Genomic DNA, 20,244 nt, shown 5'->3' with positions numbered 1-20,244 from the left:
TACTCCATGAATGAATCCCCATCCACGTTTTTAGAGATTTGTGTTCATGTTGCGTTATTTGTGAGATTTAGGGACTAGTCGATAGTCGATAGTCGATTTTAGCAACTTGTTAGCAAAGGACGTTTTGAGGACACAATATCTTTGAAAAATCACAAGAGGGTCATAACTGGTGTGTTTCGTGTCATAGATTAAGGGGATTTGTTAACCACATATCTTGTTTCGGGTAATCTACCAAAAACCACTAGACTTTGGGGTAATGTGCTAAGATGCTATCACGCTTCTGGGTTTTGCATACAAGAAAACTCTGAGCTACTCAACTTACGTTTAGACAAAAAAAGTATTTTTGTTGTTTTGTCTAGTACAAATGTGACCCTGCGTGTGAACTTTTGAAGCCTAAATACAATCGCCAGCAGTAAAAAGCTAACATGAGTGTATAAACAGACTACACTACGGTCGCTTGATATCAACGTCACCGCCACCTCGCCTCAAACAGCTTTTAAACTATATTAAAAATGTGTTCCTTGGTAAGTAATTACTCCATGAATGAATCCCCATCCACGTTTTTAGAGATTTGTGTTCATGTTGCGTTATTTGTGAGATTTAGGGACTATTCGATAGTCGCTTTTAGCAACTTGTTGGCAAAGGACGTTTTTAGGACACAATATCTTTACAAATTAAACACTGTTTTTACTTTTTAACACAGTTACTTTTGAAGCCTAAATACAATCTCCAGAAGTAAAAAGCTTACTTGAGTGTATAAACAGACTACACTACGGTTGCTTGATATCAACGTCACCGCCACCTCGCATCCAATAGCTTTTAGATTATATTAAAAATGTGTTCCTTGGTAAATAATTACTCCATGAATGAATCCCCATCCACGTTTTTAGAGATTTGTGTTCATGTTGCGTTATTTGTGAGATTAAGGGACTAGTCGATAGTCGATTTTAGCAACTTGTTAGCAAAGGACGTTTTGAGGACACAATATCTTTGAAAAATCACAAGAGGGTCATAACTGGTGTGTTTCGTGTCATAGATTAAGGGGATTTGTTAACCACATATCTTGTTTCGGGTAATCTACCAAAAACCACTAGACGTTGGGGTAATGTGCTAAGATGCTATCTCGCTTCCGGGGTTTGCATACAAGAAAACTCTGAGCTACTCAACTTACGTTTAGACAAAAAAAGTATTTTTTGTTGTGTTGTCTAGTACAAATGTGACACTGCGTGTGAAAACCAGGCTAAAATCTCATTCTGATTCTGAGATAATGAGCATTAAAGTTTGATTTCAACCATTAATTATTCTTTGACATGGACTTTCTCAGTCTATTATAAATATTGTGTTTATATTTTTACAGTATGTTCTTTAAATTTTATAGAATGAGTTTATTTAGAAAACCATAAATCACAAACCAAAAAATTTACAAAGTTTTCACAGAGTGGGTCACAAATATCTAAACAAACTTAAATCAAGCAAAGTGAGCTAATATATTAATTGTCGTTTTCTGAAAAATGTATTCAAATTAAGATTCACATTCAATGTGGCACAAAAAAAAAAAACTTAATTCAAAGGGAAAAAACAAGAATATTTTCTTATTTTAAGCATAAGCTCGCTTAATTTTGGAGTGTAAAAAAAACAAGACATAATATCTATTGTCTTGTTAGTTACACTTTACAATAAGGCATTCATTAGCATTAGCTAAAATGAACTAACCGTAAACAATACTTTTTTTTTAATCTTAAAATGATTTTTTATTAATCTTAGTTCATGTAACATTATGCATCATGAAATAACCTTAATAATTGTATTGACATTAACTAACATTAACAAGGATTCATTTATGCTGAAAATCCATAATGTGCATTGTTAGTTCATGTTAGTTACTATTGTTAACAAATACAACCTTACTGTTAAGAGTTACCATCATTTTGCTTCTGAAGGAAAATGTATCTTGATTTAAGAAAGTTTATATATTTTGGAAAATAAGACTAAATACTAAGACATTTATTTTTACAGTGATTGCAAAATATGTTTTACTTTCACAAATGACATGCATTCTCTCATAAAAATACAAACATGGAGACAGATGGAAAACAGTGGCAGGGACAATTGCTTGGCAGGTTGGATTTTATCCCCCACCACCTGCCCACTCTCTTACAAAATTGTAGATTCAGGTTAGAACCACAGTACATTTGCATTATCAGAGTAAGAAACATACATTTTTACTGCTAAATGATCCCACAAAGACAATTATCAATGTTATCTGCCGTTAACAAAACATCTATTTCCGTAATGTGACATTTACTGGGAAAAAACATGATATGCAACGAGAAAAAATGTAGGCACTTTGTTTTTCTGGATACTAGAATGGCATTGAGTGAATGTAAGTTTCCACAATGTTTGAACTGCATTGTTTTTGTACGTTTTTTTACAAACACATTGGTCATTACTTAATAATGACATCTCAGTGATGTCAGCAGGAAAATCATTGCCAAGAAACTGCGAAACATTACATTTTAGTTTAAAAAAACAAATAATTGTTGGCTTTGGAATAATGTGTTGGAAAACACAGATAAATCGATTACCAAAGCTAGCTGTATTTCGTCCGCCGCTAAACCTCGAGTGAAAGCACCTCAAGTCAACAACCATCTCAAGGACGAAATAACCTGACTGATGTACCTGTCTCAATATAAAAACCTTTTCCTCTGTTTGACTCCCACAATGCTTTGCATCATTATCAGGTGGGTGACCTGCACCATCCACATTGGGTTGAAGGCCACGTAACCAATTTCTCTCTTTTTACACGTAGAGCTCACCGGCTTTCTTGTGCTTTCCACTTTCAAGTTTCCTGTGAACTTCACATCAAACGGCTGCAGTCCAGTGCACTAGCTTTGAAGTGCTGCAGAGAGCTGAGCTCCGCGAGGCGCGAGCCCCTTGTGCTAGTGCGGGTAAAAGGCTGCCACGCTTAAAAGTCAAAGACGGCTGGGAACAGACAACAAACTCGACCCACCCCGCCCTCTCGGTGCATGGGAGTCTTTGAAACATATCCCACTCTTGATAATAATGTTTTAGTGCAATGCTAACAGACATGAGTATGCCTTTAATAGTTTCATTCTGTGATGAAAAACAATAAAACCTGGCCCCTGTTGAATGGGTAACAAGTTTTTCTAGCAGATCTTGCTCAAGGGGTTATCTATTAGCTTAAAACCACTTGAACCTGTTTTGGGTCGTTTAATTATTTATTAGTTCATTCATTTATTCATGCGTTTATTTTCAACAGCCTCTCTAATTTCAAGTAATGATTGGCTTTCTAAAGAAATGCAGATCTTGATTTTACATTTGAAATAGATTTTTTTACTTTCACCCCAATAATGTTTATATTCCTGGAGCTTAGATAGCAAATGTATTTACATGGGAATGTGTTTAAACAGTGGGAGTAGTTTTCCTTACTTGGAAACTGGCCCAAGGTGATTACATCATTGTTTGGGACATTGTAGACGTGACAGGAGTCCACGCGGCCGGCGCTAGGACCCACCCAGACGCATGTGTTGTTCTCCTCATCCATTTCATTCCTCTCATTTATTCAGTAGATCCAGTGATCGCAGCACGCCACAATAACTCTCACACAGTTCTACTTCAAACTCTATTCATAGCACGGGCACAAAATGGTGAGGAGCGAAAGGCAACGAGGTGACGTGAAGGCTGAAGATGTATTCCTGGAGTCCGAAACCTCTTTGGATCAGCAGGATTTTGAGATGTCTAACGTTAGTTGTCCTTTCAATGACGTCTTCAACTCCACAGACTCTTCCGTCCTTAACACTTTTCTGAAAAACGTGCAAGTTTTGCTGGAGGCGGCCAGTTACATTGAGAGCGCCGAGAGGAAAGATGGAAGTAAGTGAAATTCTGGTGCACTTGTGAACGTTTTTGACCCCTTTGCTTAATGCAGAAAAACTGCTTCATTGTCAACAGACAACAAAGGATTGAGTTCAACGAACAACCATCCAAGTAGACGAGGAACATGTGCAATGTGCCACAGTATGCGATGCACTTCTACCCCGATGCTTTTAAAGGATCGAGTTTCCATGCAAACGAGGAGCACCTTTATAGTTTTTAACGTGTTAAAATACGCATTCAAATGCAATGCGACCTAAGCAACCTAACTTGTTTTTGCCTATCCCAGGGTTATATTTCAGGGGTATATGCACAGGTTTCTATCAATTCTTTGTCTATATTTTATTTAATGCGCCAGAAACACAAAACAGGAGAACACACAGTGCAGTTATTAACCCCCAAATCACAGGTTGTCTGTTCCGACCTGGCACACTGTCATGTGGGGCAGTTCAAATTCTGGCATTGTTCAGCCATGAGACCTGCCAGGCTGTTCGCCACCTCTTTTCCTTTCTCTCGAGCAAAATAAACAAGTAAATAAATAAATAAACAGTGCTGGCACAACACACACGCTGACGTCACCCCTTTGCTGTAGGAGACAACGTTTCGCGTAATTGAATTAAAGTGTAAGAGTGAGTGGGTGGGCACTTTGTTAGTGCCGTAAAATAAAAAAGCTTTAGATAATGTAAAATTATTCTTTGTTTGTTTGTATTTTCAAAAAGTTTAATAGCGAGCACGGATGAAACTTTAGAGAAAACATCTACTTAAGGCGAAATGTAACCTATAAAAAATCATAATATGTAGCGTAATACAGCATTTTAGGAACGATATATTTCGTTATTCGTGAAATGATTGTGCTATAGTGTGGATTGGTATTTTGAAAAAACGATACAGGATTACATGTAGAAACGTGAACTTTTACTTGAAGTCTGCAGATTTCTACTTCAGAGTTCTGAATGTTGCCTTCCTGTTTCTTAAGGGGTGTGTTCATGTGACATCCACATGGCGCACTCTGCGCTACACTGATTGGTCATTGTCGTTGCGTTGGCGTACGCTCACTATGGGTTCCGACCAATCGAGGAGCTCGGATAGTGTGATGTCACATGTTGCTGGGCCTGGCTTGAGTGTGACTCAAAGCGGGGGCTTGTGGGAGTTGAAGTGTTGCCAAAAAAGGAAAGAAAGCGTATAATGCGTATTATTCAAGTCGTCAATGAGATATCGGATCACCTGTAATTGAATAACGTACACCTAAAAACATCAGGGATTCACTTTTTTTAAGATCTGTAAACGTTACAGAGGTAGAAGTGGTGGAAATGTATAAAGTAATAAGTATTTTCTAGTTATGTTATGCTCTTTAAATAAAGAAACAGCTTTAGTCGACTAGATAGTCAATATCCTAGTTGATACAGTTTGGGGATTATTCAAGATGTTTTAAACTATGGTAGTGTTATAGTAATATAGAGATGCATTTGTTTAAATCCCTAATGTCTAAGAATTTTGACATTTAAATTGAATACATTACCATAAATATTTGTATATATGCTCCATTTGTACGAAACTGTTTGAAAATAACTAAAATTATTGATTGCTTCGCGTTTTAAAATCTAAAGAAAGGTAGCGATGAAATATATATATGGCAGACGGGACTTTAAACCAGGCTGTCCTTACGGAGTTAAAGGGCCCACTACATTTCCCACAACGCCTTGCGTCGCGATCACTTTTCGCTCAGCTGTTAAAACAGTAGGTAAACAAAACTGGGGGAGGAGAAATAAGCGCATCACCAGGGACTTCGCATGCAGTGCTCTCGGGGACTTTTGTACCTGTTTCTATTCATTTTGTACACTTTGTAGTCGACACTTTTACTAAAGCACTTTTGCTACTTTGATATTGAGGCATCGGGTGTTTTATTTCCGCCAGGATTGTCTGTAACTAGCTTGCTAACACTCTAGGAAATATCTCGGTCGGCTTTTCAAGACATTGAAACAATCAATTTACCCCGTAATCCTTCGGAGGAATATTCAATGCTTTCGTTTTCAAAGCGATAGCGATAGTCGTCGTGATCACATATCAGACTAATAGCGTTTGTAGATTTATACAAAGGATGACTGCTGTGCTGAATATCCAGAGGTTGCTGGAAGCAGCCGAATTTATAGAAAGGAGAGATAGAGGTACATTCAAAGAGTTTTGCTTGACGAAAATCACGTGTCAAATGTACCTTTACTGTATTTTGGAGTGCAAGTTGTATTTAACGTTAAAGGGAATTGGCCTGTGACGGATGTGTGGTCAGAGATGTGATAGGTTTCTGATGCTTTATTTTTTCAGAATGTGAACACGGATATGCCTCGACCTTTCCGTCTATTCAGGACTCCAGCTACCAGAGACAAAGAAAATTCCGTAATAAAAAGTACAACAACAACCACAACAGGTAAGCACATGATCTGAATATTCTCTTTACTTCTTTAAAGTGAGGGGACAAGCTATTGGAGCAAAGCCAGAGGCAGAGACGTGTGCATAGATCACACTGCCATGACATCTGTCAAAATATCCGATTGGAAAATAAAAGCTTGAATCATTGTTGCTGCATTTTCTGACGCAGTTGTTCTATGTAATTCAACCTATTTTCATTTCCGGTTTGCTTCTGTGGCGTTTTTAAACAATGTATACGTTTAACTATGCGTGACGTTTGATTATAGCTGATCTTGTACTTTCAATTCTTGGAAACCGAATGTACGAGATCGCATTGTAGATTGTAAATACGCGATATTATTTCTTCTTATTTTGCCATTTGTTTTGTTTTGGGGGAGGGGATCTCTCATCAGCTGATTGTCGAACGGGACTGCTGCAGCGTTGAGGTTAGGGGCCGTGTGAAAACTCACGTCCTGTGTTCGTCTTTACACAATACGGGGTTTCGATTGTTTGAACCGAAAGTCTGAGCGCATGTGACGCAGCAGTGTTAGTTTCGCTTGCATTCAATATGCATTCTCAAAATCGTGTAATGCGTTTATGTTAATGCTTTTTGTTTCTCGCGGGGGGCTTTAATTTGACACCGGGCCCTTAAACACGCGGCGCTTATTTACAGCAACTGTTGTTTTCTGGCAGCCAAGGTGAACAGCCTGAGGCGTCTTTATTTAATTATATCCCCCTTTATTTGTCTTCAAAACATGTTTTAAAAGCATAACGCTTCATTGTAAGCTAAATGGCGATAAAAGACAGTAACAACATGATAATACCATCCAACAAGCGATTTAAACAAACCGTCTATAAAAGACGCACGTGTCACGCTCGATGTGTGTTACCCTCACGTGTATTTCATTGCAGAATTAATTATTTATAAATGTTAGAATAAGGATAACATCTACAGCTATAAACCTCAAGTTAAATCCAATCAACCGGCTTATTATATTATATTAGAATACATATTTAAAAGCCATTGATCTTAACCTTCATAAAAAATGGGTTTTGTTTACTAAACCTAGTTAATTAATCTAACTTGACCAAATTTATGCCTTCACATGCACACATTAGATTGTGTGTTGCATTAAAATGCGGTGTAGGCAGACCAATACATTTGAGACGGCTTGTGCACTTGTGTAGGATGAAGAGAGAGCTCCTGCCGCACTTCTGAGCGTCAGACATCTTGATGACTGATCTCAGGTCTGTGTTGCTGTACACAAAGCGAGCACTGATGGAAGGAATGTAAGGGAAGCCCTATCTGATCTTTAGGCATGCCTGCCAGGGGTAGCCGGGAGGTTCACCTGATTCAGGTCGATTCAGACTGATGGAATGATTATATGTACAGTGTGTTTTTGAAACCTTTTTTTGTTAGTTGGTTGTCTTCTGCGTTTTTGGACAACCCACGCATTAGTGCATCCAAGCAGAAGATGTGAATCATCATTACTACAAAACATGTCTCTTGACACTTTACTTTCTGTAACATGTCATTAAGAGCTGCAAAAAACACCTTTTTTGCCCCCCTTGCTGCATTCCTTTTATCCTCCCGAGCTCTCGCACATCCTACCGTGCAGAAGCACAAAGCTATCAGATCAGCTACAGGACGTCTAAAAACACCGTTCTGGTGTTAATCGTCGACGATAATGGAAAGTGGTCACATGACCCACGGAGAATCAGGGGTTCGCTGCCACGTCACGGTGCCCTTGCAACAGCATTGCCATGCACGATTCGGCCAGCCATTTAGAGCTTTCAGTATGTTGCCACACAAAGAGCCTCTTGGGGACGGCTGATTCACTTTACATTATTAACATAACACTGATTCGTGCTCTCAGACAGAGAGAGAGGGCGAGAGAGATGGAACGTCCACTGGCACTCACTCATTGTACGGCGAAGAGAGCTTTCTCACGTGCTCAGATATAGGCCAGGCATTGTGCTGTTTCTCTGCCCCGCACACTTCAGTTCTCTGTCTTTTCTCGGGGCACAAAGAGTTGCAGTGATGTGGGACATTTAGAGGAATCTTTATAAATCCCCGGTTAAAGCACTTCGGTTCATCGCCCGTAAAGATTAATGAGTAAATCCATTGGAACCTTTAATGAGACGTATTGTTCTTTACAAGCAACTGGGGTTTGGTCCACTTGCATATTCTTTGATGTCCTGACAAGAGGCGATGTTTAATTCAAGAGATAGGCTGTTGAGCAATTAGCTTGTTTTTATTACGATGTTTATGCAGATATAAGTGGGTACAGGTTTATTGCAGATCGTACATCAACGGACAACTGAGTTGGTATGTTTGCTAATTTTTTTCCTCTACCTTTGTTTCGTAGGTCCACACATAATGAGCTGGAGAAAAATCGGTGAGTATTTTTTTCGATTTTTTTTTATTAAAACTTTCTACTATGTACATCCTGACAGTTGTTAAAGCTAAACAAATCCTTATGGGTTGGCTCCAGACTTTGTTTATTTTGCGATAACAACCGGATGGATGCATATTATCCCGCTTATCAAAGGTTTAGGATATGTAGCGTGTCATTTTTAAACTTCTGAAGCTACAATAGCTCCATCACTCGACGCGAAGCAATTTTGCAAAAAGATCAGCAGTACATTATATAGTAGTATATTATACAGTATATAATATTATATTGATATCTGCGTCACAATATGATAATGTTTACTTGAGAGCATTGTGACTTAAAAATTGTGATGTAACTCAGTTATCTACTTACAATAGCTTTTCGAGTAAATGGAAGTTGATGACGATTGCGCTTTCCTGTAACGCAACAGTACGTTTCGCATTCTCACAGATGTGCTCTGTGAAGTTAAAAAGTGAAGTAATAAGTAAAAACCTAACCTGTGCAAGAGTAACAGGATGTTTGAGAACACCAAAACAGAAGTTCTTCTTAGATTATCCCTGCAGCAACCGTTGACTAAAAGTGAAATAAAGAGGTGACCCGGCTGTACTAATCTAATGGGAAGGTATACCTCATCCCCGCGCCTCCATCCCACTTAACCATTGCTACCTTAAAACGCAGGGACGTTGCTGAAAACATATGCTAGCTGTACATATGTACTTTGCATAGAGCGTCGCACAAGGTCAGTTGCATAACAGGAAGAAAATATACATAATGGCGCGAACAATGACGCTAGGTGTTTGTTATTAGCAGAATAAAGTGCGGTTCTTTTTAATCGCCACCGCATCTGGAGAGCGAGCGTAATGAGTGAGTGTTTACCGATGATGGACTCTATGTTCAAGTCTCATGAGTGCCTAGATCTGATAAGCTTTAGACACCCACAGTGAGGGGGCCTGCTGTTTAGGCTCCACGCATGCAAATATGGGAGGCTCCACTTGAAAGACTCAAAATAACTTTGTCTAGACCAACAGGAACTGCTTTGTGAATGTCTATCTGAAGACCCGGAGGTCAGTTCTATTAACTTTGAATAAGAAGCACAAGCAAGGAGCCTTACATCTGTTTGCACGCTATATGGTGTGATGGGAACATCCTCAATCCAAAGTAGAATTGTTCTGCTTCATTGGTGAATCTAAAATAACCTTTTAATGCGATAATGCGGTTTTTAAAATACCAGATGTGTGTGTATGCAAGCAAGCAAATTTCAAGTCATCTCCTCCCATGCCAGCTGGGTTTGTCAGATATTTGAAGGGTTGTCAGCGTGCAGGCATGGGGTTGTGTGGGTTTGAAGCAGATAAAGAGGACCGGGCTGGTCGAACAGGCCTTAGTGTCAGCACAAACAAATATTACAACATATCATGACAAATGTACAGTCAGCAGCCGCACCCTGTGCCAATTTGTGTTCCCCTGTATTCCCAAATTTCAATACCTTAAACTCATTTCCATTCAAAAGGTGTCCTTCATGGACGTTGAGCGGACTTTAAAATGAGCCACACAATGTAAATCCGTATGAATGTATGAGGGAATATTCTTCCTGGAACCTTTGAGTGGCAGACGGTGGCCATTTTGTGTCGTTTAGCAGCAATCTTCGCTTTCAGTTTGCAAGAGATAGCTAACTTTGTTTTTGAGCATGTGAAAGGAAGAGGAAGGAGATGAAAGCCTCGTGACCACATTCTGGTCTCACGCGAACCGCAACACATAGACAGATAACACACGTGCATTCACATGAAGGCGCCGCTGCCGTTTGATCTCATGGTGTCTTTGAACAAGTGCGGTGAGCCTCAACTTCCTAAACTGGGGTTATAAGTTGCAAGGTTCAAAATTTTCTGAAGTTTTTAGGGTGAAGGAAGATTTGAAATGTACTGATATCGCAGATTTTTTTCTAATTATGGGCGAGATGTTCACTATTGGCCGTATTTGGGCGTGTGTTGTGATTGTGTGGGCCGTGGTGCGTTTGACAGGAATGCAAAGGCTCAGGAATAAAGCTGCCAAGCTGGTTTTCTGAAAATAGACAGCCAGCACTAAGAAAAGATCTTTTCAGATCATAGAGTAGCTCGGACAACAACACACTTCCACTCACAAAGAGAATCACGAGGAAAGTGTTGGTTGAAGCCATTATGATGTATTCAAGATCTCACAGAGGATCATCTTACAAGTTGGTGTCCCTATGTACCAAAGGAAGCCCGAGTCAGAACGATACCCTTCCCTTCGAGGGGTTTCCGAAGTGACCAGGGGAAGCTAGAACGGGCTGTTCTCTCCATCTTGATGCCTTAAGCTTTTCTTGACCAGCAAAAGCAGCTTAGGAAGCGAGATCTTTGGTCAAGCAATTAAGTGCATACGGGCTCACGCACGTGCTAGTGCATGTTTGCAAGGTGTGGATGGATACTCACGGTCTGCAAGGTTGACTAAGCTCAGGGTGGTTGGGCAAGAAATGAAGGGCACATACCCCTATGGCAGTCATCTGTCAGGAGAGAGGACGTTTGAGAATCAGAGATTACCACTTCCCTCACTTGCCCTACATTTACAGTGCTCTCAGTAAAAGAACACCCTGTTTTGTTAAAAACAAGAACACCATCTTCTTGGAAACACAACATTCGTGGTTAATGGTGGTTAAAGTAACAATGACAACACAAACTGACTCACATCATTGATGCCACAATAAGGTCTTTTTGCTACACACCCAACATATTTAGACTTTTTTTCGGTAGTTTTGAGCAACCCAATTCTTGAATTACAGGCTGAGAATCTTACAACTCGGAATTATACAACATTCCTGAATACAACTGTCATATGGACATCATCAAAACCTGATTATAAAAATATGTCATCAAATATGTTCTTTTGTGTTCTTCAGAAGAAAGAAAGTCATGGAGGTTTGAAATTTGTATGTTAAGTATTATTTGGCTTCGAGATTCCTCAGGCCAAGCTAGACAAAGACACGCTAACAAGCCATCCAATCAGTAGAGACGCTGAAGGTCGTCCAATCCCGACCAGCTTCATTGATCTGGACTAGGGATCTCTGGCTTTGTGTGTCATAGCCTTTGATCTGATTACGGTAGAGTTCTTTTGTTGTTTCCCTTATGAATGACCACTGCAAGTGAATTTTTAGGTTCATGTTGAGTCGTCTTGTCTCATTTCGTCCCGTCTGTTTATCGGATCACTCCATGTTTAGTAGATTGCATCCCAAATTGTCGACAACCTTGTGTCCAAATGGAACTCATGCAGTAGTGCGTAGAGAATTCATGTTTTTTCATGCACAGGACCATCTGCGGGAGCTTTAGGGATGGGGGCAGCAATCACATGACTACTCACATTAAACTGTGGGCATGTGAGTGGGGTCTGCTGGTCTGGGTTGCGTGGAGGAGATTACAGTTTGGCACGTGTGAATTAATCCATGTGTTACTGATGGGCAAGAGCAGGCCTCACTCCATCACAGCTGTTACTGTCTTTACGTATGTACGTGCTTTTTTTCCTGCTGAATGCAACCACTCAAGACCAAATCTTTTTGTGTGTGGTTTGTTTGTCTATGTTCATTTTAAATCGAACACACTACATGACTACTGCATGTAGACTTTGTCCACTATTTTTCTGAAATTTCAGACTATAGACAGCTTCCACAATTCATTCTCACACGGACACTATTGCACATAGCGATACAAGAGTTGATCAACCTTCCCATAAAACAGCATTGAGAAAGGGTTGGCGGTCATTATTACATTCATTTGCACAGAATGAGGAAAGGGATGAGGCTGTGGTTGGGGAGATGTAGGCTGTCTGATGTTTTGTTTCTTTGGGGCCTGCTTCCCACCGCCTTGTCTTCTTCTTTCGCTCTTTTACAATCTCGCGATTTTCATTGGCGGTTGCACATACCTAGTCGGCCATATTTCAAACTAGTTTCGAAGTGGGCTTCTATCTAGTCACATACAAGAACGCAAGGGGCTGTCAGTTTGCTATGATCTGTGGCTTTGTGGTGCAAACTTAAAGATGAAAGGGCAACAAGCTTTAGTCATGTAGTGTGTGCTTGGCTTTAACAGGGGTGTGTCTTAGGCCCCATAAAGATCTCAATCTATCTCCCTCTTCTCTATTTCTATCCCTTTCGTTATGTCATACAGTACATTGAACTGTTATTGGTTCTGCCCATGCACGGCTCAAAGGCTTCATTGTTGAACAGCATGTTTACATAGAGTGCCGTCGCTGTGTCTGTCTGAACTGTCTTTTTGCTATGTTTCTATCTCCTATATATGTATTATTCTTTCATTCACTCCACCCTGACAACCCCCAGCCCACTTCACATCTGTAACTGTCGTTTTTTTCTTTCCTTCTCCGTATGCCTTCCACAAGCTCCGTCCACGTCTAAAGGGAACGTCTGGGTGTCACTTTTAAGTTGGTGCATCTTTTAAATGTCAACCATACGATGTTCTTCATCCTGGTTTTGGGCAGATTACACTAAAACGGAAGACTAGCACAAATAATGGCCTCCCATCTCTCTGTTTATGTGGTGGGGGAGGATACTGCTCTTGTTTAATCTGAGAGTACAGTGCTGCTTTCAAAGCTCCGGAACCGTATGGATCTGACTGCGATACGTCCACACATTTGGTCATTGCGACGTCATAATAGAACGAGGCTCGGTAACCCAGATGTAGCTGTCAGTCCTGTTGTATTGATCGGGTGGGAATCAGGGCTTGAGAACCCAAAGCCTGTTCTCGCTGTGTAATCGGTGCACTCGTGTGCAATAAACGAATCATGTGACCTGACGTTTTAAAAACAACATGTGAGGAAATAGAGGGGAAAATTATGAAGTGAAATGCCCTGACCCCAAACCATATATTTATATAGATATATACAGTATCTAATAGGGGTGGGAATCATTTGGTCCCTTACGGTCGATTCAGAATCGATTCTTACCGACACGATTCGATTCAGAATCGATTCTTGACGTACTAATCAGCATACAGAAAACTTCTTTACGACGCATTTGCGCTCGCAGTCAGACTAGTTGGCACTTTCGCTTTTAGTCTTTGAACTGTCACATATTGTATTTGAATACAACAGAGTGCCCAAAAACCCATTTTCTGTTGTCAGACATAAAAACAAGTATATAAATTGAAGTTCAGTACAACAAGGTTGAATGGTTTTCTCTTTCTAATGGTTAATCTCTTGCTATCATATTTGATGGTTCTGAGCTTCATCTTTAATAAGTGCATGTCAAGGACCTAATATGTAGAGAGACCCGTGCATGATCTTCTCAAAGCATTTTCATTCAAGTTTTCCTATCAGTACAGAGCTGTGCAGATTTTTGTTGACAAGGTGCTGAATCTACACGAGAAACCACGTGTCTTACTGCCACAAATAAAATGTGTATGTCCATTTTAACATGGCTAATCGGTCAATATTTACTCTGTCTGTCTGTCTGTCTTGTGTATTGTTCAATTCTGTCTGCCTTGTATATTGTTCAGTTCTGTCCATCTCGTCTATCTTTCAGCTTTGTCTGTCTGTCTGTCTGTCTTTATATCTGTTTTTGCATTCACAATGAAGATTCATTTTGCCTTTTATGCGTGCACCCACAATTGTTTTCGATTATGTTGCATGATTTCAAGTTTAATTTGGATAAATAGCTTTGTGTATGTGTTTCAAGTTTAGACGGCAAGCTGGCGTGACCAAACATACAATTACATTTCACGATCATGTCAACCCCTGACTATGTGTGTGTGTGTGTGTGTGTGTTTATATATTTAGTCATGTGAAGATCTGTCACAAACACATTTTTGCTCAGGGTGATCGAGAGAACATGTCTGAGCATGTTCAAGCGTAAGAGGCATGTTTGATTCGAGTTCTCTATATGACTAATGCGGAGAGGAGCATATCTACCAGAGCCAGATCTTGACCAGAAAAACAGATTCTGCTTCCAGCTTTGATGCACAGATTCTGCACACACCCACGACTATCGAGGGTCATCGTAACACAATGTTTGTCAAAGCACTTGCCCACGTGTTACATAATCCTTCTGCAGATAGATTGTCATTTACGCGCAAGTTATTAATAGTAACACATAGAAACCACCCTGCCTAGACCTTTTTACGTCTTTCTTTTGTGCGTTCGTGAACACAGGTTTGTTCTCATTTCGATTTCTCTGGTATTCAGAGTTTTTTGAGTACCGGAGAAACGAAACTGGTATGTGCGTGATCTACTCTAATGTAAGGTGTGTTGTTTTTTGCTTTGGCTGTGAATAGACAAACATCGTGATCAAAGTTTCTGTCTGGTGACTCAAACAAAGTCATTTGTCATGCCACACACAGACTAAAGCAAACATACTATGTGTATACAGCCGCCCCAGCGAGCACTCCTGCGTGTGACGTGACACCCGTGTCTGAAGACAGTTGATTTGGTAGCTTTTTTTTTAAGATATCTGGTTTGGTTACTCTAGATGTAGGTTAGGGATGAGTTCAATGAGGACGAATTGGAGGCCCATGACAGTATTAAGTACTAACTGCAATGTTCTCTAAAAGACCAGTCCCAAGAAGGCACCAGGATGATCAGTCAACGTCTTCCACATAGGCAGACAGTATATGCGTGTGAAGAGCGTCCTGATAACAGGGCCTTCTCTGTGGTGCGCAGCCGTGGTGATAAGGCTTGTGATAAATCTACAGCCATTGTAACTGGGCAGACAGACTGTGTTTTTGAGAGAGACGGAGCAGCCATCTTCATAGCTGATAAGACAACCCAAAAGGAATTAGGGCTGAAAAGCTTCAATAACCCAATTTTTCGAGACAATCGCTGATACCCATCACACCACGTTCATGCACATGCTTTTGCAGAATGTAGACAGAATGTCTACAGCGTTGGACGTATAGAGAAATTTCATGTCTGTTTCAGCATAGAGACAACCTAAAGCACTTCTTAATATGCGATTTGAAAAGATTGTCAATCACATGTGTGGGTGTGTGTGTCTTTGAGTGTGGTATTGTCTTTCGTTGCAAAATGTTTTGTTTGTCATGAAACCAATCAGGCATGGCAAGTTTGTGGTTTTCCAGGGCGTGTGTGTGCGTGTGTACGAGGCTGACGTTTTGGTTTTTCTTGCGTTTTTAGGCGAGCCCATCTTCGTTTGTGTCTGGAGCGATTGAAGACTCTCATCCCGCTTGGACCAGAGTGCAGCCGTCACACCACGCTGGGACTACTCAACAAGGCCAAAGCACATATAAAGGTAAATTCAAGAGCTCACACGCAAGTCCTTATGATCTGTTGGTCTTCAATAAGGATTATGTCGGAGCTGTGCCCTAGTGTTTAATGCGCTTGTGCTTTGGGTCGTGGCGCTCGCGTGGGGCGACACAAGTTAGAATCTGATCAGATGGAGTTCCTGTCCGTGATTTGCATGGGTCTTACAAAGATAAATGAAATCTATATTAAGTATATTTATAAATGCATACATAAAGCCATATCAAAAAATAATTCCATTATCTACGTTTCTTAGATTACAATTTAATTAACCAAATATATGGCTCATGAATAATAATTTCATATGAAAGTCAACGAAAAATGTTAATAATTGCTAAATTTATGAAACTCATTGGATCATCCTGGAAACATCTCCCAACAAAACCAAACACACAGCAAAGATACCTGTTAAAAGAGCCGGTTCGTACGGAAGTTACACACTAATGAGTTTCTGTCACTGAAAAGCTTTTCAACCAGTGTTGACCGAAGCCTTCTATTGTGTAAAATATGCACGTGCTTAAACGGTTAATTTCAGTTTAGTTTTCGTTCTGATGTCGGACTGGTTTTCCCCTCATAACAGGTTAAGCTCTCCCAACCAGTTGTGTGTGTGGCTCTTTTTGTTTTCATACTTGGTCACGCCGTACGGTTCTGCGTAATGTATTACCAGGTCACATTCAGAGGGATTATTGATCCAATCTGAATTCAGAACTGTAGTAAACAAATCCATCAACAACATGAGCCTGACAAAACAAACACATAACACACACAACCATCGGTGCTCGCACAGTCAGCGTAAGTTTGAGCTCGGCTTGCAACACTCCCCGCATAACTGGTGCGTTAGTTCCGGTGAATTCTTTTGTGTGTGCTGTAGCGATTTTCTGTAATTATCCCTGAGTCACTGTAATTTGTCTTCCTGTAGAAACTGGAGGATGTGGAGCGCAAGTCTCGGCATCAGTTGGATAATTTGGAGAGGGACCAGCGCCACCTCCAGAGGCGACTGGACCTGCTGCGGGCCGGCGGGGACCTGCCTGAGGGAGAGAGGATACGCACCGACAGCGTCGGCTCCACTGTTTGCTCTGAGCGATCCGACCACTCTGACTCAGACCAAGGTTTGGAGCTCTGTTTTAACATAAGGCACATACACGCTAGCTATAGAGCTGCATTTAATAACAACATCTTTACAAAAAGCTAGTGTACCGTGTAAAATGCTAGCTTTCAGCACCATGCGACTTACCTGATCAGAAACAGTTGACTTTCTATTTACATGTTTCTTTCTCGTTTCTTTCCCTGACATACGCAGAAGAGATGGAGGTGGACGTAGAGAGCACAGAATTCTCTCACGGAGAGCTGGACAGCATCAGCACAGCCAGCACCAGCGATCTGGACGACCACAGCAGTCTACAGAGCACTGCCAGCGACGAGGGTTACTCCTCCTGCAGCATCAAACTGGCCTTCAACTCATAAAAACAAGCTCAACGTCGACACGCACACTATCCCAGCCCTCGAAACGAGTCCTAGCCCACCTGTCCCCTTCTCGACCAATCAGAGACTCTTATTGCAGTCAGGTGACCAGAACACAGTCCCAGCCCTAATGAATACGCCTGATTCGTTGTGTATGTTCCTGAATGTAAGAGAATATGAATGAGACGGAAACAATCTGTGATTGTGATGTAATTGGATTTTAAGATTTAAGATATTCCTAAAGGAGAGATTTTAAAAAGCCGTAGACTGATAGTTGTCAGTATCTTAACCCCCTTTTTCCGAAAGGAAAGCTTAATTGTATAAAAAAAAAGTTAGTTGATCGTCGTTTTGTATTTAACCCTTTTCACACGAGTGGGTCGTGAACTGGTCACATTCAGCAACACCTATCAAAAGTACAAATTGAGACGCCTGACAAGCAAATCTCCATATCAACAAACCTGTTGATTTTATCTGACGTGTTTTTTGCTAAAATCGCTGCTCGACAGCGAGAAAGACTGTCATTGGTGCTACGTGACACAAAACCAATAAAGCAGAATGTTCTGCTACGTTTCATCAAAGACAAAGGAAAACAACAGTCCCAGTCGGGAATTCTGGTGCATTTAAACTGCGGAAGCAGTTTCCGCACAGCAGCTAAAACCCAGCGATCTTGCACTCGACGCGTAGAGCCCTCCATAGAAAAACACCCCACCACGATGGCGAGATAGATGTCTGTTCTGGCAGTTAAAAGCAATAAATCTCTCGTAGTCGAACGAACACAATTAGCACTCCTCCTCTTGAGACACAATACTTGTGTCCGTCCAAAAGAGCAAAGCCAACTTGCTCGTTTTGTACATAAATACGATAGTTTAATAAATGAGAGTTAAAACGAAAAACCGAGTTGGAAAAAAAAGGTAGTTACCCATGGGTAGAACTATTGCCTCTGTTGCTGTATGTCTTGTGTTTTGTGCATTTTAAATTATATTTTTGCAAAGATTGACTATCTTCCTCTGAGAGTTCGGTGGCATGGACAGTATTATTTGTTCATTATGCTGGATGAAACGCGAAAAAGTTTCAATTCTGTGGCTGCCCGATAAATCTTACGACTTTATTTTCAAAAGATTGAAAGAACACACTTGAAGTACTTAAAAATCGAACACACAGGAGTGACCGAGTGAACGCCAAAGCGTGAACCTCTGTTAAAGGCATGCTAACTCTTGAGTGGCACTCTTTCTTTATTTATTTGATTTTTGTTTATTATTTTATTCGTTTTAAAGCTAAAAGGCATTCCACTACTAGTATCGTGTGCTGTGGACGTAGAGTGCGTGGCGAGTGCATGTCGCAAACCGCTTCGCACTCATGCTTCCTGCTGTACTGTATGTTCAACTTTTTCTTTTTGTGGGGAAAAGACGCATTCAGACTTGAGCCACGTTACTTAAGTCGTATTTATTTTCCTCGTCTTTATCCGGCATCGGGGAAGAGGTTAACTTATTTAGTTCAAACTTATTTAGTTCCATCTTATTTAGTTCAAACTTATTTCATTTGACGCCATTCCCCCATCAGTTCTAATAACTCCAAACCTTGCAGATCTCAATATTCCCATTGTTTTACATCTTAGAGCTTCTAACTCACACGTCTGTGATTTTTTTCCCAAAACGCAGTGCTGCTTTTTTAGTGCGTATTAAAGCCAATTCTGATTTGCAATCATTCTGACTGCAATCGAGCAGTACGGACATCTGCTAGGTTTCCAGATCCAGCGTCAACCAAATGCTATTGGCTGCTGAAATGGCCCATATGTGTGGAGCAGTTGTACCCACCCCAAATGTTAGAGAGTTTAAGGATTGACTGTTTTGTTCCGATGTAAATTATAACCTTCACGTAAGTAGAACAAAACATTAAAGTGCTCGAGTCGAACTGAACGTGGTGCTCCCTCAACACCAGGCCAAACCAGAGACGAATCTCCTTCTCTGAGGACTTTTTTTCTTTCATGTTGTGTTGGCTCTCGTTTTTGTTCATGTTTTGTTGGTTATTGAATCTGCACTATTTAAAGCCAGGGCCCATACTGAGATGCCAGTGCTTGTTTTGTTTTATATTTAATTTATGAGAACGGCCTGTGTCCTTTCGAGGCCATGAGACAGATCTGGGCCTGTATTCAACAAAACTTCCAAGAGAAGTGGTGCTGGTCTGGGATCAGCTTTTTCACGTCTGTGATCTGTCACTCCAAACTGAGGGAAAAATGTTAAGCTTATCCTGAGACGCATGGTGTCGATATCATCACGGGTGTCCCCCGAGAGACTCGGGGTAAAGGATCTGTTAGATGTCTGCTTAAGCTTTTTCACCCGGGGAGAATGGAGGTCCTGATGCACTTGTGGCCATTCTTTGTAAACATGCACTCTGATACTAGCTGTGAGTTAAAATGCAATACTTACAATAAACACCAAGATTGTCAAAAAAGTTTGTGATTTCCTCATTTAACCTTCCATAAATATCATTTAAAATACTAGTTAATTTTTTCAGTGTTTTGGAGTTCACTATTAAATGAATGGTCTCAAAGCTACACACGTTGACCGACAGTCACAAAACTCTTAATTTGATTTTTCAGGACGACAGGAAAATAAGCAGTAATGATATACACACTGTAGCTAGCTAGATGTTTTGCGTCATGGCATTAATGTATAATGTGCTTAAAGTGATAGTTCACCCCAAACTTAAAGGGGTCATGTGACATTGTGATGCAATGTGTATACACGATTCAAGGTTCAAAAACGCTTTATTTTCCACATACCGTACATGTCCTCTTTTCCCCCCTATTCGCACCATATGACCCCTT

The 20,244-nt window shown here is 40.5% G+C and overlaps 1 protein-coding gene across 2 annotated transcripts; it reads left to right on the top strand.

Annotated features, from left to right (window-relative positions):
• Positions 1-3,557: 3,557 nt before the first annotated feature.
• Positions 3,558-19,881, top strand: mxi1 (max interactor 1, dimerization protein). 2 transcript variants are annotated; one of them, XM_056758783.1, is made up of 6 exons: positions 3,558-3,891; positions 6,211-6,313; positions 8,664-8,693; positions 15,831-15,945; positions 16,876-17,065; positions 17,257-19,881. In XM_056758783.1, the coding sequence occupies exons 1-6, from the start codon at positions 3,666-3,668 to the stop codon at positions 17,418-17,420; spliced, it is 828 nt and encodes a 275-aa protein (XP_056614761.1). In that variant the 5' UTR covers positions 3,558-3,665; the 3' UTR covers positions 17,421-19,881. The 2 variants fall into 2 exon arrangements, with proteins under 2 accessions (XP_056614761.1, XP_056614762.1); XM_056758784.1 differs by lacking the exon at positions 3,558-3,891 and adding an exon at positions 5,624-6,056.
• The last annotated feature ends 363 nt before the right edge of the window (positions 19,882-20,244 follow it).

Source organism: Triplophysa dalaica, chromosome 10 (assembly GCF_015846415.1).
Source record: "Triplophysa dalaica isolate WHDGS20190420 chromosome 10, ASM1584641v1, whole genome shotgun sequence".
NCBI lineage: Eukaryota > Metazoa > Chordata > Actinopteri > Cypriniformes > Nemacheilidae > Triplophysa > Triplophysa dalaica.
The sequence above is the reverse complement of the archived record's forward strand: the minus strand, read 5'-3'. Positions and strand labels throughout refer to the sequence as shown.